General features: G+C 47.9%; 1 protein-coding gene across 1 annotated transcript in view; it reads right to left on the bottom strand.

The window, feature by feature from the left end:
- The window catches only part of PITPNC1 (phosphatidylinositol transfer protein cytoplasmic 1), a 231,914-nt gene that overhangs the window by 17,827 nt on the left and 188,230 nt on the right, over positions 1–25,857 (bottom strand). The window contains exon 7 of the mRNA XM_004592974.2: positions 1,514–1,669. Coding sequence (XP_004593031.1) covers positions 1,514–1,669 — 156 coding nt within the window. The remainder of the gene's footprint in view (positions 1–1,513; positions 1,670–25,857) is intronic.

Raw genomic sequence — 25,857 nt, 5'->3', positions numbered from 1 at the left:
AGGCCAGTTAGGCCTAGCAACTAAGACACTGCTGAGGACATCTGCATTTGATATCTGAGTGTCCTGCTTTTGTTTTCCATCCCGGCTTCAGCTTAATGTGAACCCCGGAAGGCAGCAGGTGACGCTTCGCCTCCACGGGCCCCTGTGTCCACGTGGGAAACCAGGTTGGAGTTTCTGGCTGCTAGTTTCTGTGTAGCCCAGCTCAAGCCACTCAGAGTATTTGAGGAGTGAACAGGCAGGTGGGAGATCTTTTCTCTCTCTGTCTCAGCCTCACCTCTGCCTTTCAAATGAGCTATGCTTTTCAAAAAGCCTAAGAAAATAGACTTTGAAAACCAGCCAAAGTCAATTGTGAGACAAGAAGATGCTGCAGCAATCTAAATTTGCTTTGTGGGAAGAAATAGAACGTGCTATGACAGCGGCCTCTGTCAGCAGGTTGTTTTGGGCTAAAAAGCTCCAGGAAAGGGATATTGTGGGAAGTCAGATAGGACACACTCTTTGATGTGGCAAGGATGAGGCAGGAGAGCGTTGACTCTGGGAGCCGTGGCTGCCTTCCGGCTTCCAGGAGGACAAGGAGAAGCTCCGGACCGCGATGCCCGTGGCACTCCCTTCTTTCACCCTGGAGCTCAGTCCAGGAACCGCAGCCTTCTCTGTTTAGGAGCTCACGCAGTGGCTGCTCACATTTGTCCCAGGGTCTCTTACCATCAGCCTAAACTATGGGGCGGGTGAGAAGCAAACCATCTCTTCCTTGGTCCTAGATCTAAGAATCAAACTTTTCATTGTCCATCGGCCCCCAATGTCAGGAGAGAAATCTATTCACGTCTCAACTGCTCAGAGCATCCAGGTGAACTCCAGTCCCGCCCAACCCCCCAGAAGTTCCAAGGCTGTCCTTCATCAGTGTTTAAGTGGAAAGGTAAACAGAGCCAGCCCTGGTACACCTTAGAAAGACAGAGAAAATTTAAATCACCACCAATGAATTCCTGCTGCAAAACTGCCATGTCTCATTAAGGTAGATATTCAACAGAAGCTTACACTCTGAGTTTGTTCCTTATTTTGTAGTAACACAATTGTGAAAGGGACAGAAACGCTGAGGTGTGCTACCGAATGGGACCACTGGAATTTCTTTTTTCATCTTATGGGCACTCTCCCACCTTAGGAGCCTACATTCGCAGGAGCTGTCTGAGTGAGAATTGGCCCACGAGCTGTGCACACTGGCTGCTTCCCAAGGGCCTTCCTCAGCAAGCAGATTAGCCCAATGCTCAAGACAGAAGTGTATTCAGAAAGCTCCAGGTCCCAAATGCTCTCTCAGAGAGCAGGTCAGAGAGAGAGAGGAAGAGTGAAATATCATTTAGCAGCAAAAAATGAACCCCAGGTATGCCATGCATCTGTGCCTGAGAGCGGTGTTTCAGATGCAGTCACCTGGCTTTGGTTTGGCAGTTGTATCTCACACACTTCATCTTGCTTGTAAAGACAACGGCCTTGGCCACAGTCCAGGAACTGGTATTGGCTCACGTACCTTATGAACGAACTGTTCCACTCTGGTCTGGAGTCCCCAGACCTCAAACTTGACAGTCACCAGCTTGTAGGAGCACATGATGGGCTCGTGGTGATCTCTCCAGCCTTCCCTTAGCTGTCCCCGGCCCGTCTTCTCGGACTTGAAGTGTTTAGGATCCTGGGGGGGGGGAGGGAATGTATCAAAGTAACAGGTATATTACAAGTTTGACTATCCAGAGGACATGGGGAGCGTAGGCAAATCCAGAAAGGAAGTAGATTCATGGCTGCCAGGGATTGGCGAGGGGTAGGGATGTGCTATGTCCACTCATGGGCTCAGGGTTTCTTGCTAAGATGGTGAAATCACTCTGGAACTAGATACTGGTGACAGTCACGCCACCCCGTGAGTATCGAGACCATCGACTTGTGCCCTTCGTTAGAGCACGGATTACAGGGTATCTTGATTTTATAAAAGAAAGTTCGTGATAGAATCAAGTGGCAAGAAGTCAGCGCACCTAATTTAAATGTCAAAAAAAGCGATTTAAAATGAGATCTTGCTATATTTTCCCTTGACCTTGGGGCCAATAAACTTTGCTACAGAGAAAGGCGGCTGGTTTGTTTCTGTGAAGTGCAAATTGGTACAATCACCATGGTTGATTACTCAGCAATGCCAACAAATATGTACAAAGTGAAGCAGATGCCTAACTACGATTTGATAACTCCACGTCTGGGTACAACGTGTGCCCTCGGCCACCAAAAGACTGTTCTGAAACATTCACAACAGCTTTAAACGTAAGAGACAAAGAATGGGAAGAATCCAGACTTTCATCCGTAGGAAGCCGGATCATCTCATCAGGGGACATGGCACCCAAGGAGAAAAGAATAAAAAACTGCTGCTGGTTGATACATGTAGGATCACGTGCGAGTCCCACAGACTAGGTTAACCCAAAAGAGCCAAAGGCAAGAGAGGAGTGTACACTGTGCAATTCAAACTGAAGTCCAAGGGTAAAATGTATCCATGGGATTAACGCCAGAGGCGCAAGGGTCTGTACAAAGCGGCCTAAGAGGAAACCCCAGAGTGATTTTATGTTGATCTGGATGTAACATGCAAACATTTACCAAGTCTTTACATCTTTCATCTGTAAGACTGAACTAAGAACAGTAAAAAAGGTGTCTTTTTGTTTTGTTTTAACGTGTAACCATGTCGTATTTGCTCAGTGATCGCCAGATGGAGATCAGCCACTAGTTAGGTCACTGGAGATCATTTCTCCAGAGGTGCTTCCAAGCCAACACATAACAACGTGCAAAATGGCCCTGCTTGATGTTTAGAAGTCTATGTGGAATGTTCACGCTCATGAAGAGAGCTTGTGGGGTTGCTGTCGGGAGCTGGGTGGGGGGTCCTTGACCAGGATCCTCATCCCGGCCCTGGCGGATGGAGGCAGAAGCCAGGGGTGAGAGGTGAGAGCCCCAGGCATAGAGCAGAGGCAGAAAATAAGGGTCTTGTCTAACGGAAGGAAAAAGTAGACGGGCAGAGAGCAGAGCAGGCAGGCGGGGACTGGCCCAGTCCCTGCAGGAGTGAGGCTGGGCGATCTCTCTCTCACACACACACACACACACACACACACACACACACACACACACCCCTCTGGCTGCAGCTGCACAGGGCTGTCTGGTGCTCGCTTCTGAAGAGGTTTAGCCAGCTGCCATCGCCAGCCTCTGCAGCTGTGACTCCTCCAGGAGAGTCACCTGTGCGTGCTCCTGCCACTGTGTCCCCTCCCCCGGGTAGCCCAAGTAGAGCCTTATCCTCCCCAACTTCATGTTCTGTGGCTGGAGGGGTTTCCCAATGCATACTCCCAAACCCATCCCACAGCACCCACCAAGTCATCAGGGATAACATGGAAATGCCCTGGCATGGAGCTGCTCACACCTCCAGGGGTCAGCATCCCAGGCCCACAGTTCTCTGCTTCGCCCCAGGAAGTGCCTCTCAGCCCCAGGCTGACATCCCAGAACCCGAATATTTTCTGGGAAAGTGTGGGGCTCCTTCTGAAGTTCCCTCATTGCAGCCAGTTGCATTCTTTGCCTATATCTCCTTTTCTTTCAAGACTCAATCCAGGGGTGGGCCGTGGGTACGTGACACACCTGCCTCTCCACTGGGTGTGCCCAGGTTTGAGTCCTGGCTCTTCTCCTGACTCCAGCTTCCTGCCAATGTAGACTCTGGGAGGCAGTGTGGTGGCTCAAGTAGTTAAGCTCCTGCTTGGCATGTGAGAGATCTGGAATGAGTTTTTGGTACCTGGGTTCAGCCTGGCCCAGTCCTGGATGTTATGGGTATTTGAGTAGCATGGATTGAAGATTCCTTTGCCTTTCAAAGAAGTGAAATAAATAAAAAACCACTCAACCACAAATGCAATCTAAAGTGTTCTATGTGTTACTGAGGTGGCATCTTCAAGGCGGACACCAGCTCTGCATTTAACAAGTGTCCCCCCACACAATGATGCTGTGGTGGTCCTTAAGTTGATCATATGTTCAGCATTAGATACGAGCAGTGAGAGCCTGGCTCTCTTACTGACCTTTCTAAAAAGGTGCATTTATATGAAAGGCAAAAACAACAGAGACAAGTTGAGACAATAAGGACAAGGGAGCTAATGAGATAGATAGATAGAGACAGAGAGAGAGAGAAAGAGAGTTTTCATCCACTGATCTGCTCTCTAAATAACTGCAATAGCTAGGCCTGGGTCAGGTCTCCCACATGGATGGCAGGAGCTGGATTAGAAGTGGAGTTGGCGGGATTGAACTGACACTCAATTCTGAATCCTGACGACAGGATACCAGGATACCAGGGTAGTAAACAGCAGTTTAACTCACTAGGCCACAACGCTGGCCCCATACATAACCAGTATTAAGAGGATGGAAACTAAATTCATCGGTGGTGTTTGGAGGCAGAGCCACTGGAAAGGGATAAAATTGGATTAGGTCATTAGGATGGATGAGATCATGGGGATGTGGAAATCCTCTATGAGAGGGACAGAGATACAGAAGTGCCCACATGCTCCTGTCATGGCATGATACCGCCCAAAGAGGTCCCATAGCACAGCCAGCTCCATGCTGCTGGGATCTTGTACGTCCAGAACCATGAGCCAAAATAAAGCTCTTTCCTCTCTAAAGCTGACTGCCTGAATGTGGTGCCATAGCAGTAAAAAAAGCAAACACAGAAAGGAACACAAAGTCTGTCCTGCTACGGGAGTAGAATAAGATAGACAACAGGGATTCTGGGAAGGGCTAAGAAGAGAACGAAGGACTGTCCCAGGGGAATACGTGTGTGACAGGGCTGACGACCTTGGCTGTGGGAAGCGTTTTGGAAGCTTTGTTTGTAACTTTGTGATGCTGTTTGTCCATTGTCTGAACCAACCCAGAAGCTGCCCCCGAGAGCAGATGCACAGGCCTGGAAAGATTACACTAATTTAATAACACAGTACATGAAAAAAGCCTAAGTGCAGGGCCTGGCCCACAGCAAGTGCTCAATTGATGTTGGCCATTAGTGCACTTCCCGAGGCAGCCAATGGAACCTTTACGTGACGTGTCCAACCCTGCAGTCCGGAACAAAGACGGCATGCTTTCTCAAAGCTACAGGATTAATTTTCGCTAAACTTATATGGTCTTATAGTGGATAATGCCATTAAGAATACCAAGATGATGATCATTATAATAATGAGTAAGTGGGAGAAAACATTTGGAGGTGATGGATGTTTTTTCTGGTATACATTGTGGTAAAGGTTTCATGAGGTCAAGCTTATCTTCACATTCACTGGGCTGTGTGCATTAACTTTGTATGTCAAAAAATTAAAAAAAAATATTGAGTTGAAATAAAAGGAGAGGACAAAAACAAATCAAGCACGCATCATCAGGCAGACTACAATGGACTGCCTTCCCTCGCTGCACTAGGGTGCTCTTCCTCTCATCTGGAACTGGAGACTGGGGCTGCTGTTGTGGTATGCAGAAGAACCTGCTGCCTGCAATGCAGGCATCCCACACTGGAGTGCTGGTTCGAGTTCTGGCAGCCCTGCTTCTGATCCAGCTTCCTGCAAACGCACCTGGGAAGGCAGTGGATGACGGCCCAAGTTCTTGAGCCCCTGCTACCCTGTAAGGGCCTTGGATGGAATTTTTGTCTGATGCAGCCCGGACTACTGCAGCTATCTGGGGAGAAAACTAACGGATGGAAGATCTCTGTCTCTCTGCCTTGCAAATAAATGAATGAAATCTTGAACAGGGAGGGGGGTTGGTGCTATGGTGTTGGAATTCCATATGGGTGCCAGCTGGCATTGCAGCTGCTGCTTCACTTCTGATCCAGTTCCTTGTTATTGTACCTGGAAAAGCAGAAGATGACCCAAGTGCTTGGGCCCTTGCACTAGAGTGTGGGAGACCCAAAGAAGTCCCCAGCTCCTAGCTTCATATGGGTCCAACTCTGGTCCATTCAGCCATTTGTGGAGCAAGCCAGATTATGCAAGATCTCTTTTGCCTCTTTCTCCCCATAACCCTTTCAAATAAATAAAGTTCTTTAAAAAAGTGGGCCTGGTGCAATAGCCTAGTGACTAAAGTCCTTGCCTTGCATGCGCTGGGATCCCATGTGGGCACTGGTTCATATTCCGGTTGCTCCACTTCCCATCCAGCTACCTGCTTGTGGCTTGGGAAAGCAGTGGAGTATGGGCCCAAAGCCTTTGGACCTTGCACCCCTGGTAAGTGGCTCCTCGCTCCTGGCTTCGGATAGGTTCAGTTCAGGTCACTGTGGACATTTGGAACTGAACAGCAAATGGAAGATCCTTCTCTCCATTTCTCCTTCTGTCAATCTGACTTTCCAATAAAGCTGGGTGGGTTAAAAAAAAAAAAAAAAAAGAAAGAAAAAAAGGAGAGTCTATCTCTTCTTGCCTTGAATTTAATCTGGTTGGTGCTTTGCTTTGATGGATAGAATATGGTGAAAGAGACACTTTGCTGGTTTCAACTTTTGAGAGAAGCTGGAAACCAGAAACTGGAAGCCTGCCATTACGTAAAAAGCCTAGCCTGAGTACCTTAGTCCACCGCACTGCGGGCTCGCTGAAACTAGCCACACTGGGAGAGCGTGTGAAGGAGCTTCAACCAGGTCTTGGGTGTTGCAGCTCAGACACCTTAGGGAAAAAGACTCCTTAGTTCCATCCCAGCACGGGCCACGAAAAGCAGATCTGCCCAGCTAACCAGGTGAAATGCAGAATTATGAGAAATAATCCACGGTGGTTGTTACTGTTTTAAATATTTACTTCTTTGACAGGAAAGAGAGGGTGGGGAGAGAGTAAGAGAGACTAGCTACCACCCATTAGTTCACTTTCCAAATGCCTACAACACATGGGGCCAGGGTAAGACAGAACCCAAAGACTGGAGCTCAGCAGCACGCAGCACAAGTCAGCAGCTGGAGCTTGAATGGAACCCATAATCTCTGGTGCAGGACACAGGCGTCTTAGCCACAGACCAAACACCCGGGGCACTGCTGCTGTTTTAAGCCAAAATCTGGGGTGGCTTGTCATTTAGTCAAAGGCAACAAAACAGATGTATTAAGTGGATTAAAAAAACAAATGCATTAACTGGATTGCTAAAGATGAAGACAGTGAAAGCTACTTTGTTCTATCACCGAACACACCAGAAGTTTAAGTCATCAGCCACAACTGCCTAGAAGCTACAAATGAGGGAACGGAAGCCTGCCAAGGAGCTCCTGTGGATTAAAAGTCAGGGACTGAGGTTAAACTGGGAAAACTGGTTTCTTTCAGCACCTGCTTTTAGACTTTACTACAGGTGAGGCAAATGAAGGGCGTTATTCACTGTGCTTGTTATTCACTCTGCTAACGTTGAGGCATAGAAGACACGGCATCCACCCTGTGGTCAGCCAGCATGTGGACAGGCAAATCCTCATGGTGCTGAGTGAGGGTGGTCTTACTTGGGTCGGGGACTGGGTAAATAAGGGCTGGGTACACACGCAGGACAGAAAGCAGGAGACCAAATCTTAGGCCAACTCAGGGTTACGGGGAGACAAAGAACACAGGGAACAGAGCAAGGTGGGCAGGAAGGCACTACAATTTAAGGAACTAAAAGCCAACGCCATAGCCTCAACTTCCTCCAAGCCCCTTAGATCCTGTCCATGGGATGTGAGTGAAAAAACTGCAGATGAACTGCAGAATCAGCTGGCCACGCACTGGCCCCATCTCCCCCAATTCATGGGTTGCCCCTGGCTCATTTCTTCAGCTCATGGTTGTTACCTTTGAGATGGTACCTGTTCTAGAATCTTCCTTGCCACACTGATTCTGCCCTTCTCAAGAATAAAACAAGGAAGCTCAGTGTGCCAGCCAGGTGGCTACAGCCATTGCCCTGTTTGTGCTGGGATCCCCTATGGGCGCCTGTTTGTGTCTCAGTTGCTCCATTTCCCATCCAGCTCCCTGCTTGTGGCCTGGGAAAGCAGCAGAGGATGGCTCAAAGCCTTGGGACACTGCACCTGCCTGGGAGACCCAGAAGAAGCTCCTGGCTCCTGGTTTTGAATTGGCTCAGCTCCAGCCATTGCAGCCACTTGGGGAGTGAAACACTGGACGAAAGATCTTTTTCTCTGTTTCTCCTTCTCTCTGTAAATATTTCAAATAAAAATAAATAAATATATACATATATACTTAAGAAAAGCAAGAATCTGCAACACTGAGGGTCATGGTCAATCAGAGTTAAAACTGGGAAAATCACTGCTCGAACAGCACAGTGTGGAGGCTTCAATGCATGGATGGGTCTTGATGGCAGCCTATAATCATACAATTCTCTGAGCAGCCTTTTTGGGGGGTCAGCAAATTAAGCCACTGCTTATGATTCCATCAGAAAGCCAGATCAGGCACTGCTCCACTGCTTCTAACCCAGTTCCCTGTTCATGTACCTAGGACAACAGTGGGTGATGAGCAAAGCCCTTTAGCCCTCCACTGCCCATGTGGGAGACCCAGGCTCCTGGCTTCAGCCTGGACAAGTCCCAGCCACTGTGGCCATTTGGGTAGTGAATCTCTGTTATTCTGCTTTTCCCATAGATAAATGCCTCTTTCCACAAAAGTTACAGTTTTGAGAAAAGGCTAAATGGGAATGCAGAGTCTACTACATTTGAAAGATAAATAGAACTTCCTATTTTAATTCTAATAGTGTTAAAGAATAGAATTCTGAAGCTTGAAGTGATGATTTGGTTCATGTCCTTAATTCTACAGATAAGAATCCCAAAACTTGAGAGAAAGGAAATGCTTTGCTACCAAGTCTTCCGCACGTGATAACAGGACTGCGACTACTATGCCAGCCTCCTCCCCTAATCCTAGCCCAGTGTTCTTTCCAATACATTTACTTCTAATGTGAAGGGGCACAGGGTGTTTTTCTTAGAGCAGGCACCAAGAAAACAATGAACAATTGAATTTTCAATGGCAACTGGCACGAAGAATATGTACAAGGCGGGTGTGTTCTTCACAGCTGTTGACTTCACGTACTCAACCTCAAAGCCTGCAATTAGGGCTTCACTTGCAAAGAGCTGGAGGGAAGGAAAGATGTACCTGAGAATTCCTCTCATCAAAACTCAAGAGCAGGGCCAGCACAAAGGCTCAGCTGGCTAATCTTCCACCTGCCAGTGCTGCCATCCCATTTGGGTGCTCCACTTCCCAGCCAACTCCTTGCCTATGGCCTTGGAGGGCAGTAGAGGATGAGACTCAAAACCTTGGGAGACCTGGAAGAAGCTCCTGGCTCCTGGCTCCTGGCTTTGGATTGGTTCAGCTCTGGCAGTTGGGGCCATTTGGGGAGTGAACCAGTGGATGGAAGCTCTTTCTCTCTCATTCTATCTGTGGACTTGCCTTTCAATAAAAATAAATAAATCTTTAAATAAATAAAAAAATTTAAAAAAGAAAATTGTTCTGCTGTAGTTTCAGATATATATCTTTTTTCTTTTTAAAGATTTATTTATTTTTATTGGAAAAACAAATCTACAGAAAAAAAGGGGAGACAAACAGCAAGATCTTCCATCTGCTGGTTCACTCCTGAAATACCACAATGGCTGGAGCTGAGCTGATCAGAAGCCAGGAACCAGGAGCTTCTTCCAGGTCTCCCACACGGGTGCAGGGTCCCAAGGCTTTGGGCCGTCCTCGACTGCTTTCCCAGGCCACAAGCAGGGAGCTGGATGGGAAGTGGAGCAGATGGGATACAAATCAACACATACATGGGATGCCAGTGCTTGAAGGGGGGACGATTAGCCAATTTAGTCAATGCAACTGGCCTTAAATAAATAAATTTTTTGAAAGATTTATTTATTTTTTATTGGAAAGTCATATTTACAGAGAGAAGGAGAGACAGAGAGAAAGATCCTCCATCCAGTGATTCGCTCCTCAAGTGACCACAATGGCAGAAACTGAGCTGATTTGAAGCCAGGAACCAGGAGCTTCTTCCAGGTCTCCCACACGGGTGCAGGGTCCCAAGGCTTTGGGCCGTCCTCGACTTCTTTCCCAGGCCACAAGCAGGGAGCTGGATGGGAAGTGGAGCTGCCGGGACATGAACTGGTGCCCATATGGGATTCTGGTGCAAGGCGAGGACTTCATCCACTAGGCTACCATGCCAGGCCTGCTAAATAAATAAATCTTAAAAAACAACAAATCTGGGGCAGACACACATTCACAGGGAATGCTTTTGAAGGAAGAGGAGCCCAAAATAGGGGATGAGGATGAGTGATGGTGCGAGGTCTCATCTAGGAGAGAATTTCCTATTCCCCTTCTACTCCACCTCCCTCCCAACACCCTTTGCACTGAACTCATTTACTTCATCTTTCATTTTCTCATTTGGCTTTGTGAACGTTAAGTATCTAAATTGCCTCATTCACTTATTGGTCGACCTTTCTTACAATTTTTTTAAAACCAAATGTATCTCTGGTTTATAGTTCTATAGCCTCTGCAATATTTTGGACCCGATTCAAACTCTTGCTGCATGCCATCTATCACTCTTTCTCAAAGAACAGGTACTACTTTGCACATCAGACATCCGTTTTCATGTTTCCTTATTTTAAGATGAAGTTTCCACACCTTAAGCTTCATCTCAGATGCCACAAATTCTCTGGGTCATTCTACATGCCACTTTCAGGGTTTAGTCCATTATAAAAAGATCATAAAGCTTGACTGGGGTGACAGGGAGGTCATACATCCTGTTGGATTGACTTGGTGCAATTAAAAAAAGAGGGTGGTGGTGGTGAAGTTCTCTGCAGTGGGTGGCATGGTGATCCTTCCCCCACCAAAAGATATGCCCAAGTCCTTACCTCTAGCACCTATAAATGTGATCTTGTTTGGGAAAAAAGGTCTTTGCCAATGTAATTAAATGAAGGCTCTTCAGATGAGATCATCCTGGATTAAATGGATGGCCCTAAATCCCATGACAAATGTCCTTATAAGAAAACTTGGAGGGGAGAAGGTCACACGAGGACAGGGCAGAGACTGGCGTGATGCAGTCACAAGCCTGGACTCCTGGAGCCATCCGAGGCTGCAGAAGGAATGGAGGGGTCATCTCCTAGAACCTGGCCTTGATTTTGGACTTCTGGGTTCCACAGTTAAGGGGGACAGCTCTGGGGCAAGGAGCAGACAGAACAAGAGCAACCACCAACACTCTAATCACGCTGGCCTTGGGTGGGGTCTGGAATCCGGCTTTTCCATAGCTACCCAGGAGAACTGGACGCCTAGCCAAAGTGCAACCCCTGTTGTTTCCCAGGACGGCTGAGAGTTAAACCATAGGGATTTATCATCTCCCTACCAGGACTTTGGAGGGCCAAGAAGAAGAATCGGACCCACACCTCTTTCCCTGTTCCTGTTTGCTAGCCACCCTTGGTCCTCTGGGACTGCGGGTGTATCACCATGGAGTGATCTTGTGACATTCTACAGTTGTCTGTGCTCAGTGCCCCTTCTGATGAGGACACTCTTGGTATTGGATTAAGCCCATCCTAACGGCCTCCTTTTAGTTAGACAACCTCTGAGGTACAGGACTTCAGCCTACCTTTTTGACAGACACAACTTAACTCATGTTTCAAAGAGGTTTTTACAATAGAATCTTCCAGATTCTCTAGACAACATTCCACTACCCACACACTTGGTCATGGTGGGCTGAACCCCATGGTTAGCTGGACCCACTGGCTAACACTGGTTCTCTGAAAGGGATGCTCCTCCCTCAAGGATCCTGCCCTGCTCCCCCATCCCGAGGGACTGGCTGCTTGGGAACAAGTGCGGCTCCAAGCTCTTCTCGCTGGGGCTTATGGATTTATCCTCCACAAGGCTGCTGGCTTTGGATGCTGTTGCTACTCCCCAGACATGGCAGATGGCAAATTGAAGCCTTATAGCTAAGCCCATCTGTAGGGAAGGGCTGAGCAGTGCCAGGGCTGTTTCTCCAGGGCCAGGTGAATCTGGCTGGCCACCTCTGCCCTCTTTAGAAGGCTTTGGCCTTCTATATCTTCAGGTCTCAGACACTTGCACTTGGTGCATGAATGAAGGTGAGGCTAAGAGCCTCTTCACCAGTGCAGCCCATGTGAAAGTGTGTCCCGCATTGACTCTACTCCATCTTGCACCTGGAAGGTGACAAGGAGAAACTCATGAGATGCTGGTCCACCTGGGGCTACTGTTGCATCTCGGAGACAATTTTGTTAGCTGACATTCCCTGGGATACAGTCTCCTTGATGAATTACACTTTCAACCTGTACCAGAAAGGATAACAACCAAGGGGGAGGGGTACTTGCCCTGTTCATGGGAATGTGAAAGTTTTGATAGATGTTAGATGACATAGGACTACCGCAGTCAGGAACCACTCCCTGATGTAACCCCAGGGTCCTAAACTAGGGAACACAGTAATGATTATCTATCACAAGTCAGGTATTTTCCCAGATTCTGGAACTCCGAGCTGGTACAGGTGCTATTGTAATTCTCTCTCATGAAAGGCTGCTCCAACTAGGCAAAATATAGTTACGAGTTGGGCCCGGCGGCATGCCTAGCGGCTGAAGTCCTCGCCTTGAAAGCCCCGGGATCCCATATGGGCGCCGGTTCTAATCCCGGCAGCTCCACTTCCCATCCAGCTCCCTGCTTGTGGCCTGGGAAAGCAGTTGAGGACGGCCCAATGCATTGGGACACTGCACCCGCATGGGAGACCCGGAAGAGGTTCCAGGTTCCCGGCATCGGATCGGCGCGCATCGGCCCGTTGCAGCTCACTTGGGGAGTGAATCATCGGACGGAGGATCTTCCTCTCTGTCTCTCCTCTCTGTATATCTGGCTGTAATAAAAAATGAATAAATCTTTAAAAAAAACAAACAAAAAATATAGTTACGAGTTTACTGTAGATTTTCTTAAGTTTGAGTCATAAGAGAGATATACACAAAAAGCAAAGGAGCTGGGGCCAGTGTTGGGGTACAGTGTGTTAAGCCACCAACATCCCATAGGAGTGCCAGTTCAAGTCCTGGCTGCTCCACTTTCAATCCAGCTCCATGCTGATATACCTGGGAAGGCAGCACAGATGGCCCAAATGCTGTCCTTACCTCCCATGAGAGACCCAGATGGAATTCTAGGTTCCTGGCTTTGGCGGCCATTCAGGGAGTGAGCCAGTGGAGGAAGATCTCTGTCTCTCCTCACTCTGTAACTATGCCTTTCAAACAAATAAATAACTTTTTAGAAAAGGATCTATTTATTTTTATGGGAAAGGAAGATTCTACAGAGAGGAGAGGCAAAGATCTCCCATCTGCTGGTTCATTCCCCAAATGGCTACAATGGCTGAAGCTGAGCTGATCTGAAGCTGAATGGAAAGTGGAGCAGCAGGGACATGAATTAGCACACATATGGGATCCTGGTGCTTGCAAGGGGAGAATTAGCCAATTGAACGACTGCACTGGGCCTCCAAATAAATCGTCAACAAACAAACAAACAAACAAACAAAAAACCCAAACCTAAGAACTAATGAACTTGCGACAAAGCCAATCCCCAAAGACCATCTATGGGGAGTAAATGAACCCTTTGCTTTGTAGTGGGACCAGGGAAGCCCATGGGGATGGTAGGTTAGTGGTTGGTAAGGTTGGGGCAGGTGTGAGGGCAAGACCCATAGGAGGTGACAGTTGAAGCAAATAGGTTTCTTTCGGGGTGGATGAAAACGTTGCAATTTGATTGTGATGGCAGCTGCACCCATCTGTGTGTATACTAAAATCCACTGAATTGTGCCCTCAATATGGATGAGTCACATGGTATGGGGGCCATATGCCTATAAATATGTCTTAAAGGGGGAAAAACCCATCAACTCAGGAGCCTCTTGAGAGCGATCTAAACCTTATCTGAGAGGTCACCCGCTACACATCAGTTTAAATAAATAAATAAACAGAGAAAGCCTTCAAAGCAAATCCCAGCCAGAAGCGCTGATTCTTGCTTCGTTAGCAGTTAATGCCCCAAGTACTATTTTTAAAGCATTTGCTCTTGGCACCAGAATACACTGGCCACACGGAGCGAGGGGTGCAGGTCCTTGGCAAAGTGACTCTGCCAAAGGAGCTTGGGCCGCGTAGATGGGTCAGGTTCATCTGATGTTTTGATAAGGCAGGGCAAAGGGTGGTGTGGCATGTGGGGCACCTGCCTAGTCAAGTTCCAGGAACATTTGAAATTGACTGTTCTCAGAGAAAGGAGGATGAGATGGAAAATGGGAACACACTGCACAACATCAAAAACATTGTTTGAAGGTGGAGAGGCAGGGATGCAACTCCTTGAGGGCTCAGGGCTGCCTCTCAGGGTCTGTGGTGACAGGAAGCCAGAGCCAGGAGCAGAGCCGAGAATCCGACCCAGGCACGCGGGGAAGGGAGGCAGGCATTCCAAGTGGCAGTTTCCCCATGGGGCCAAATGCCTGCCTCCACCATGCTGCACAATTCCCCTACCTGTGGTTTCAAGCCTCAGCATCATGGCTGTGGATGCGTTAGGTGCCTGGGAGGAGACTGAGGTATCAGAACAAAGTTAAGGGTGTTAGCAGGGAAAAAGACTTACAGGAGCTAGTGCTTACTAAGCGCACATTCGGAACCGGAGCCTGTGGCAAGCACTTCAGCTGCATCCTCTCCTGGAAGCTTTGGGGGGAAAAGGACTGTACTTGGTGCTGGTCTCTGGTTCTGGGCACAGAGCTTCTCAAGGCCTTGGAACTTCCCAAGGGCCAGCACCATATCCTGTTATTTCGAAGGATCTCTTCCAGTACACCTGAGTTCACACTAATGAAGTGCGTGGAAATCAAGCCGCTTAGGAGACTCAAGTTGAAGTTGGTCCCCAGAAAAGACAAGGGACTAAAGGCTTGGAGCTTCCACTCTCATCCAGCAGCCTCTCTGGATTTGGGTGGGGCAGCTGGGATTAAGCTGTGCACATTTTTCTTCTCCTGATTTATAAAAATATTCTTCTTTTCTTAATTATTTGGGAAACAGAGGTCCATCCACAGATTCAATCCCCAGATGCCCTCGATAGGTCTGTGCAAGCCTAAAGTCAGCAGCTGGGGGCTCAATCTGGACCCAAGTACTGGGACCCAAGTACTGGATCCACCATGGCTGCCTTGCAGGGTTTATATTAGCAGAAGGGTGGAGTCAGGAGCTGGAGCCAGAAATCAAACCCAGGTACTCTGATGCTGGTGTCTAAATGGCAACACCAAATACCTGTTCCTAAAAAAAAAGTTTGGGGCCCAGTGCAATGACTCAGCGGTTAAAATCCTCACCTTGAATGTGTTGGGATCCCATATGGCCACTGGTTCAAGCCCTGGCTGCACCACTTCCCATCCAGCTCCCTGCTTGTGGCCTGGGAAAGCAGTCAGGGACAGCCCAAAGCCTTGGGACCCTGCACCCATGTGGGAGACCTGGAAGAGGCTTAGGATTAGCCCAGCTCTGGATGTTGTGGCCATTTGGGGAGCAAATCAGCAGGTGGAAGATTTTTCTGTCACTTACTCTGTCTGTAAAAATCTGCCTTTCCAATAAAAATAAATCTTAAAAAAAAGTAAAAAGTTAGAACTGAACTGAACAGTTGGACACCCACCTGGTATTACGGAACTGGAGACCAAGTTTAGCCTCAGTACACCCCGAAAGTGAACCTACTTCTCTCCATTAGCATTGTATACATAATACATATATGAATATATTTATTTGAAAGGGAGACTGACAGATTGATGGAGAAAGAAAGGAGACAATGAGATCTTCTATCTGCTGTCTCACTCTCCCAACGGCCTGTAACAGCCAGGTTTGGGCCAGACTGAAGCCAGGAGTCTTCAACTCCAGGGGCCCCAAGTACTTGGGTCATCATTTGAATCTGCAGTTGGGAAGAGAGTGCACCTGCAATGAAGCTACCAGTGCCCCTCCTCCATCTCCATAAACTGCCCGAAAGTGGGATGGGATGGGTTACGGGCAGCAATCTGAGGCCAGGGGGCAGACTCCTGGTAGGGAGAACCTGGAGAGCTCATGGCCTCCATGACAGGCAGCTGCCTACTGAATGAAGCACTGACTATAATCCACTTACATCCCTAGCTTGGGGCTTAGTTCTAATCCCAGAGCAACCAGCGACATCACCCTAACATCCTGTTACGTAATGCTCATGGTTTCCTTTTGACATTAACAGAAATGACTTCCTATTCCAAGATTACCTCTATTCAAAACCATAAGGTCATTCAAGGGCGCCCTGGTGTGGACCCCACCTTAGTATATGTGACTGGAAGAGGCTGGGAGCTCTAATAGCAAGTGGGTGGAGGGCAGGCTGCTCCTGAAAAGAAAGTCTGTTGGGGGCTCGGCGGCGTGGCCTAGTGGCTAAGGTCCTCGCCTTGATCCCATATGGCCGCTGGTTCTGATCCCGGCAGCTCCACTTCCTCTCTGTCTCTCCTCCTCTCAGTATATCTGACTTTGTAATAAAAATAAAATAAAATTAAAAAAAAAAAAAGTAAGTCTGTTGGGCCCTGGCTCTGTGGCCTTTGAATGGAGACTGCTGCTTGTGGGAGTGCCCCTGCCCATTCTCACATTAGCAGTGTTCTTTGGACATGGGCTACGAAGAAGCATTCAAAGCCTAGATCCACACAGAGAATACACGATCTAGCCCATGCCAACGTCAGCTGATTAAATCAGAAGCTGATAATGGATTGACAAATATCCTTTGAGTTGCAACAGCCACAGTAATCAGGATTGGTTGGTTTAGCTGTCCCTCAGTCTAGCTTACTCTTCATTGGACTGCATGTTTTTGGAAAACCTGGACCTCTCACTTGTTGAATAGAACCTTGGATGGACAGTGTTCAATGAGCCAATCAACTTGTAATTTGAAGACAACAGAGGATTTCCATTTCCCTAACTAGATCAGGTTGCAAGTTTATTTTAGCTTTAGAACATATTTTGTTTTTCAAATGTGCAGTTACTTAGAATTTCAACATATCAAGCTAATAAGAGTGATGAGTAGGGGTGTTGGCATTGTGATACAGCAAATTAAACTGGTCCCTGCAACACTGGCCTCCTATATAGGTACTAGTTGAAGTCCCAGCTGCTCCATTTCTGAAACAGCTCCCTGCTAACAGAAGCCATGATTTTCATCTGGATCTCCCATGTGGGTGCAGGGACCCAAGCACTTGGTCATCCTCCATTGCTTTCCTAGGTGCATTAGCAGGGTTCAGAAGTGGAGCAGCTGGGATGTAAATCAGTGCCCATGAGATGCAGGTGCTGTAGGCAGTGGCTTCATCCACTATGCCACAACACTGGCCTTCATGTATACTATTCTTTATCAGGCCCAGGAATGTTTCTGTGGGATCCTAGGTTCTGTGGAGCCTAAGCAAGGCGATTGTTATTTGAAGAGGATAGCTATGACCTGTTATTTTCTATTAAACATGGGTCCTTATATTACTCAGTTGTGGGATGGCCAATTCTTGGAGGTCAGAGCTTAGCCAAGTCAAAGCCAGGAACTCTATCTGGGTCTCCCATATGGAGGTCAGGGGCCAAAATACTCGAACCATCCCCTGCTGCCTCCTGAAGAGTACCAGCAGGAGCAGAGATGGGGATGCACGTTGGACACTTGGACACAGGATGCTGGTGTCCCCACTGCTCAGCAAGACCTCTGTGTGTCCTCCAGACCCACACTGGTTCTGGCTAATCCATTAGTTCCTGGGAAGAGACTTCTTCCAAAGGGTGGAGTGAGAGATTCCATCAGGTCAGGTAGCAGAGGGGGCTGCCAAACCTTCCTTCCTGCTTTTCCCTGTCTTAAAGACCCACCCATTGATAGGGTCAGTGGGTTGCGAGGTTGGAGGAATACACTGACATAGGAATGGTTTTCAAGTAAACAGCTGCTTCTACCCTCCACCTTCCCCTTGGGAGCGGTTTTTCTGCCAGGAAGTACAATCTCTGGGGGTTTGAACTCAGACTTCCTGAAGCTCCTGGCAAGTTACTCTCTTAGAAATCGGATAAGTTATCTCTTCTCCTGGCTTGCTAGGATCAAACGGTAACTGTGCAAGATGACTTAGCTGTGCCTTTTTCTTTCTAAAGATTGAGTTCCTAGCCTTCTAAAGTCGGGTTTAGCAGCTCTGTTAGAAACCTGCTAAAAACTCTTATGCTCCCAGCTAATGAGCCAGTAATTATGTGTCTTTCTCTAGGCTCTTTAACAATAAAGATGAAGACAAGCACCTTAATAGCACCTATTCTTTCCTGGATATTTTTGGAGCAGTAACTGAACAGTTGTACTTGGGGGTGTGAAGAAATAGAAGTGGAGGTGACAATCACTGGGGTCAGATCTTACCTCTAGAGGGCAAGAATGTGACTTACAGCATCCCAGAAACACAGCCAGATGTGGGAGCAAGGAAATGTAGGTGAGGGTGCACCTGTAGCTATCCCTCATTCAGAAACAGCTCGGGAGGAAGATGGCACAAGCACGCATCTCCTGCAGTCAGCATCAGTGCCCAGCAGAGAAGGCCTTGGACCGGACTCTGCAGATGGTTTCAGATTCCCAACAGATGGAGTGAGATTCAAAGGCACTGACTCCTCCTCCCTCAGTTGGAATGGGCAATCTTCCAGGCTTATACTGCTGTTTCTCCACAAAATTAAGAAATAATAAAAAACAGTCGAAGGAGCTCTTGGAGGAAAAGCTTTCCTACTTTGAATGGACAGGAGATGTTAAGTTCTAGTTCCAGTCCTTGGGCAATGAGACCGGGCCTCCAGATCCCAAGGGGTGGCCAACCCTGTCCACGAGCTCCTCTGTGCCAGAATGATCGGAATCTGATCATTTTCTAGAGACCAGAATTGTGGCACAGTGGATTAAAGCACCATTTGAGACACTGGCATTGTACAGGGAAGTGCTGGTTCAAGTCCCTGCTACTTTGTTTCTGATTCAGCTGCCCCCTAATGAGGCTGAGAAGGCAGTGGATGATAGCCCAAATATTTGGGGTCCTGCCACCCATGTGGGAGACCAAAATGGAGTTCCTGGCTCCAGGCTTTGTCCTGGCTACCACTGGCTATTGTGGCCATCTGGGGAGTGAACCAAAGGTAAAAAATCTCTCTCTCTTTTCCTCCTTTCTCTGATGTTCTTTGCCTTTCAAATTAAACACCGCCTCCACCTGATCATTTTTACATATCGTGACATAAAGAAAGTTGGGAATTTCTTCCTTGAGTCCATTGCCTCAAAGCCCATGCGTGCACACACACAGATTCTTGGGTTCCATCTTTGTGACACCACTTTGGTGGGAGTTAGGTGGGGTCCAGGTGCTCAATATTTTAACATTACCTTCCCTGATTCTGTTCTGAGGGCCAAGAACTTCTGGTGCTTTAATTTAGTAAGACTAAAAACAGCAGAGGCCAATGCAGCTGGCTCGAGTCCTGAGCAACTTGTATACTTGTTGTCAGTTTTCTTGGAAGCACAGAAGGAGGTTCTTGGTTAGACCTGAAGGCAGAGCCTGGTACAATGGCTTAGTGGCTGAAGTCCTCGCCTTGAATGCGTTGGAATCCTATAAGGGCGCCAGTTCCAATCCCGATGGCCCCGCTTCCCATCCAGCTCCCTGCTTGTGGCCTGGGAAAGCAGTCGAGGACAGCTCAAAGCTTTGGGACCCTGCACCCATGTGGGAGACCTGGAAGGGGCTCCTGGCTTTGGATTGGCTCAGTTCCAGCCGTTGTGGCTACTTGGGGAGTGAACCATCAGACAGAAGATCTTCCTCTCTGTCTCTCCTCCTCTCTGTATACCTGCCTTTCCAATAAAAAGATAATAATAAATATTAAAAATAAAACAGACCTGAAGGTAAGCTTAGTCATGTCTGTTCAATGATGGTTGAGAGCCTTGGCCCTTTCAGTTTCTGCTTCCTTCTTTTTAATGTCTAAATATTTTTTCTCCTAAAATATACCTGCAATGATGGTTCATTCCCCAAACTATCTTGTGTACTGTCCTGGGGCTTCAGTGCCATGGGCTGCCTAAATTTGGCATAACAATAGAAAGTGTAAGATCTAACGTTTCTTAGAAGCAAAGTATTGGGTACACAGGCCGATACTTTGAATTCAAGGTCAACTATAAGAGAAGTCCTAACCCATTTTTCCCCTTTGGCAAAGTCTCAGTAGTACAAATGGCCTTCGTTTCTGAAGGCTCAGGTTGCACCTGCTGTGGGTGCCGAGACCTGAGAGCTGGAGCTTTGGGATTGTTCTTCTTCTCCATTCATGACACCTGGTGGAACCCCTCTCTCTCTCTCTCTAACACACACACACACACCCATATATATGCTGAAGCTCCCAAAGACATATGGCTTCCACTGAAGCATGGTTCCTGAATCCAGGAGAAAGGAGCCTTTTTAAAAGGCATACTGTGTGCTGCGAGCTGTGCTAGCAATCTTCTATGCATTGCCTGGCTGTGCCTTTGAGGTTCTCTCATCTTAGCTCTCCAACATCCATCCTTGTCTGGAGAGAAAAGGATTCAAGAGAGAACGGATGACAGTGAAGTGCATTGGCTCTGATCAGCTGGAAGGTCTTGCAGGGCCAGAGCTCCTGTTCACACTAGAGTTGCATCATCTCTAGACCTAGAAAGTAGGGGCTGGGAATCCCAATTCATAGGTCCTAGGGGTTATCTTTGGTTCCTCTGTGGCAAGCTCAATCCATTCTCCCCTTTGTGTCTTCCTTGGATCAATTCTCCCATCTCTGGTCTATCATCTCCTCAAGGGTTCCTCCAATCGACTCAACAACCCGATGCCACAATCAGCAAGCCCGTTCCTGGCAGGGAGTTAGCATCTCTGGTTTTGATCTGGACTTCAGGAATTCATTTGCCTTGAATCTGTTTGACGTACTTGGTCTAGTATTTTACTACCAAATCCAACTGGGGAGATGTGCCATTGCTGCTCTGAGCATGGACTTCTGGGAGACCATAATTATGCAAATTACTACAGCAGCTTAAATTGTTCTTGCTTTTACCCCTTAGAAATGCTTTCTTTAGGATGCAGTTAACCACCACCATTACCCTAATACTCCAAATAAAAAGCAGATTTGCTCAAAACCCTGAGTACCTCCACATTATGAGGCCAAAGGGGAAGCCAATGGGTAGTTAAAATCAGCACGAGGCATGGCACCTCAGCAAGCCTTGGGGTCCCAACTTTATCTCATTGGGAAGGGATGAGGTCTGGAAGAGAACACCTGTCTATCCCCTGGAATGTGAACTACTTATTGGTCTGAGAACGATGAAGTTGAGGTCTGGACTACTCTTTGGTTCCTTTTCATTTCCAAATGTTCCATTCATGCTCAAACGGTTATTGCCAAGATGGCAGAGTGCAAATTTGCCAGTGAAAGAGGGAAGCAGAGAGGGAAAGGAGTGGCTAATGGAGTTGGACAGTTCAAAACCACTGAATGTTGGGGAGCCTACCCTCACCGCCCCATGAAAACCAGCCCCTCTGGTCAGGCCCCAAATGGAGTCCCTTTGCATCCCAGATGTGACCCTTACTTTGAAAGCCTTTTGCTACTGGCAGAATAAAGTCCAAACTCTTTGGCTTGACATTCAAGGTCAAAGAGTTATTCATTGACTCATGAATATGCACTGGGATGCCTTACCTTTGCTCTATTTTCTACACTGCCTCTTTAGTCTCACTTATGTTCAAACCTTAGTGTGCTCCCATACAAGCATGAGTCAGAAGGTAATTTAAGTGAAGGCAACTTGGCCCTATCTGGGAAGACTTAAAGCCATCTTCCCACTGGATCAATATTTCTCTTCCAGAATTGATTCTACAGAAATATTAGAACACTCAAAATGTATCTGAGACGGGTGAGTCTATGACCTGTATGGCCAGCATCCTGGAGTAATGGGACCTGGCTCCAGTTCCTGACTCAAGTTTCTTGCTAATGAGGAACCTAGTAGGCAGTGATGATGATGGCTCAGCAATTGGGTCCTTGCCATCCCTGTGAGAGACCTGGATTGAGTTACTGGTTCTTAGCTTTGGTACCCTGGCTGTTGTAGGTACTTGAGGGAGTGAACCAGAGGAGGGTAGATCTTTTCTGTCTTTCTCCCTAATAGGTAAAATCATTAAAAGTATATCTACGAATATTGCTTTTGGCAATAGCAAAAGAATGGAAACACTGTTTTCAATATCTTCCAAGTGAAGAATGGCACAAAAATGGCACTGCCTGACAGTGGCATACGATACAGCCACTAGCAACCTGCTTGAGGCATGCGCTGCCTCAGAAAAATGTTAAGCTTTGGAGAGTGAAATAATGCCTGTTGCACAGTGGTGTGTTGCACAATGTGAGTCTCATTTTCTAGAATAATGCTATTTAGGTCTTCCATTTACATTTAGACACCATAAACACTTTACTAGCAGCAATTTCTGTGATGTGGTCTCCCAAGAGAGCTACTCTCTTGCTGCTACTTGTTGGTAGCACACTGAAGTTTTTGAAACAGAGATCACGTATTAACTTGTGAGCAACTGAATTAGGACAAGCCCTTTTTCCAAAGGCTCAGATACAGATAGCACCTTCTCCCCAGTACCTCTGACCTCTTATGTCCAGAGCTACCCACACCTCAGTTTTCTGGTGATGACTGTGGGTTTTAGGAGAATAAACCACACACAGCCACGTGGATGGATTCATCCTAAAGCTTTCCAGAGATGATGCCTATCAGGTCAGGCTGCTCCCATTCAGAGGAATCTACCCAAACATCACTTGCTGGGTCTGAGACCTGCTGCCTTTCCATGGCATCACTTCAGACAGACATGCAGGATGGGGTCCAGCTTGTGAAGGAGTAGAGGGACAAAGATAAAACAAGCCAGCTTCCCAAGAGAGGGTCTCAGTTCTGCCCACCCCTGCTACACAGGAGGGTGTCGGTACTGATGCCGCCACCCTGCTTTGAAGCCAACAGAAGCAGAACTCTGGGGGAAATGGCTTCTGCATTGTTGCTCCAGCACCTGGGAAAGCAGGTGTAATGAAAAGTGCTCTCCTTCTTGCATGGGGCTTCTCCCATGGTCTACTGCAAGGGTCCACATCCTGAGGCCACTGCCAAGGGCTTCTCTCTCAATTTCCAACAGCCTTGGCATCAGTGGGAGCCTAAAGGAGAGCAGGCGCAGGGCGCTGCACGGCTGCCACAGCTGCTGGGAACCATTCCTCTGAGCTCTCTCATTTGCAGGCTTCGCCACCCATTTCCAAGGCTCTCACTGGGGGCTCTCTTGCCCATGGAGACTTTTCTCCCCAATCTCCCCCTGTTGCAGTGAGAACACTTATTAACCGGGAGACACGCAGCCCCCAGAGAGCTGGAAGCCAGTGCAAAACAGCAGTGTTACTCTCAGAAAACAACAGATGGACTGAGGGAAGGGAGGCAAAAAGTGACAAAAACAGCACAGTGGCAAACTGAATTCACCACGCACCTTGGCACGAGGCGGCTGCGGGAAGCCTGGCCACTTGGAGATCATTGAAAAGTCTTTACCATCCTCAACTGCCAAGATGCAGACCAAAAGGAAAATATTTTGAATATGAGGGAGCTGAGTGGTTTGAAGAAGCACTCTGCACTAAAGGGTTCAGCTACAAAGGCCAATATTTACTTGCTTGTCCTCTCTGTTTTCCATTTGGAGCCCATTGTACTTAGCAAACAGCATTTAATCTCTCACCTGTGACAGCGACTGGGCGAGTTAGATGTATCTCTTCTTGTTCTGTTCTCTGTTCCATAAGAGACAACCCAACAGATATTTAGATTAACATGGCCAATGAATGGATGGCCAGGGATGTCTTGGGCCAGGAAGAGCTGGATCCAGGCACCTGGAGGCTGAGTTTGAAAGGTTCACCTTTGCTGTTCCTTGCTAAGCCAAGCTCTCCATCAAACCTTGTCTGAAACGTGTCTCTGAATTGCCCAATTCAACCGCTGCAGGATTCCAGCTTCTGCAACAGTCCCCAGCTATCCTCCCTTCTTTGCTGCTGCCTATGTTCAACTAGCATGAACATGACCATGCTCTGTTTATCACAGACAAGATGGAGAAGCCTTGGCACCCTCCCAAATGAGGGGTGAGAGCAATTTGCTTATCTGTGACAAGAAGGTCAAGGACAAAACGTGGTAGAGAGTAAACCCTTTCAAAGTGGATCCTTTCTTGTCTTTGCACCCAGCTGATACACAATAAACAAACAAATGCTAACTAAAGAAATTCATGAATGAGTCTTATTCTTCAAGATTCTTCAAAAACTCTCCAGACCCAATCTAAGATCTTGCTAGATGTCCCTGGGCGGGGGAGGGGAGGTCCTCTAGGAGGGGGCAGGACAAAATTGCCCCCATTTGAGATCCACTGAGTGAAAGACTCCTGTGCTTTCCTTGGTCATAAATCTATGATGATTTGAAAGTCCAAAGCACAAAAAAGTATCTCCTGCTTCTAAACGTGCTCTAGCGGGGCAAGGAGGCATGTCTGAGAACATAGCAGCCATGCACGCCCTACACAAGCACAACTTACGTCCTGGGGAGAGCGACAGGTGGTAGTAGCACCTTTGGTGCCACTGCCTCTGGTCACCCCCTGCGTGGGGTGGAGGCCAAAGTTGGAGAGCACCTGCCAAGACTCAGGGAGGAGTACTGGCACTTGACCTTGGGCAACACTCACGGCCCTGAAGTTGGCTATCTCAGAGCAGACTTGCAGACTCTCCTGCTCTCCAGGCTGGACCAGGTTTCAAGGTTTGCTCCTACAATCTGTTAACTGCCTGTTCCAACTTCCTAGGACAGTCTCATCCTAGCAGGCCTGCCAAAACTCATGGCCCAGAGTTCCTCAGTCCTCCGTTGGGATCGTCACCTTGAAATCTTGGCAGAGCATCAAAGAGTTGGGATGGGAATCTTGGCGTATCCAATGCATAACAAGTACAGCCTGCTTGGATTTCGGCTTCTCCCTGGCCTGCTGCTCGGCCGGGGCTGATGAACGCTGCCCATGTGACTTGGTGCAAAAGAAGCCGGGTCTCTCCTGGGGTGGGGGCAGGGAGGACTGGGGCCTGTTGGTCTATGCCCACACATGGCTGGCTCTCTTTGCACAAGAACTCGCACTGATCTCTCTCTCTTTTTTTTCCTTTCCAACAACAACACAGGCCTGCAGGGTCCTCCAGTGGATACAAGAATGAGACCTCAAGCTAAGTGGCTCTGGGGAGCTGTAGCTCAGGTCCTCAATTTGGATAGCAAACAGCAGCACTGCAAAAATAAGACTAAGGAGTGCCGGGCAGGGACCATCAGCTGATCTCGAGTCCCCAGAGTGTCCTTGGTTAGTAGTGGCACAAGGGCTGCCAGGCAGAAGGTCACCCGCCAGTGGAAAATTCCCAGCTCTGGTCACCTTAGCAAGAGAGGCATTCTTGACTATGTAGCTTAGAGGTTTCCAGGGAGAAATGAGAAAAAAAAAAGTGTCGCCATCCCCTCCTTTGGCCCCGCTGGCACCATGTGTGATGGCAGCTGGGTGGCGAGGAGTGCCCCAGATAACCCTGCTCTTGATTCAGCGGTATCAAAATAATCTCGGGGTGCAGTCACCTTCCCCCACTCTCCCTGCCTTCCACCCCAGAGCTCTGGCGCGCTCTGCAGAAAATGTGCTCCTATTTCTGCTGCTGACACAGTCAACTTGCAGAGATGGCTTGGAAGGAAGTGTGCTCATAAAGCCATACGCTTTAGATTAAAAAAAAAAAAGACTGATTTACAAGTGCTGGCTCAACAGCAGCAAATCCATCTTCTCAGATGGCACCCACAATTGTCAATGAAGAGACAAATACCCCCTGCCTTCACTCATTCATTCAACAACCCTGAGTGAGGGCTGCCCAGTGCTGGTGTGGAAGGGCCACTCAGATGGGGTATCTTTTTTGGAAGTCATGACATTACTACTCTGAGTTGGCATCAGTTAGCATGGTCTAGAAGTCTTGGCCCACAATGGCAC

The sequence above is a fragment of the Ochotona princeps genome, chromosome 17 (genome assembly GCF_030435755.1).
Source record: "Ochotona princeps isolate mOchPri1 chromosome 17, mOchPri1.hap1, whole genome shotgun sequence".
NCBI lineage: Eukaryota > Metazoa > Chordata > Mammalia > Lagomorpha > Ochotonidae > Ochotona > Ochotona princeps.
Note: the sequence above shows the minus strand (reverse complement) of the source record. Positions and strands in the feature narration are given on the sequence as shown.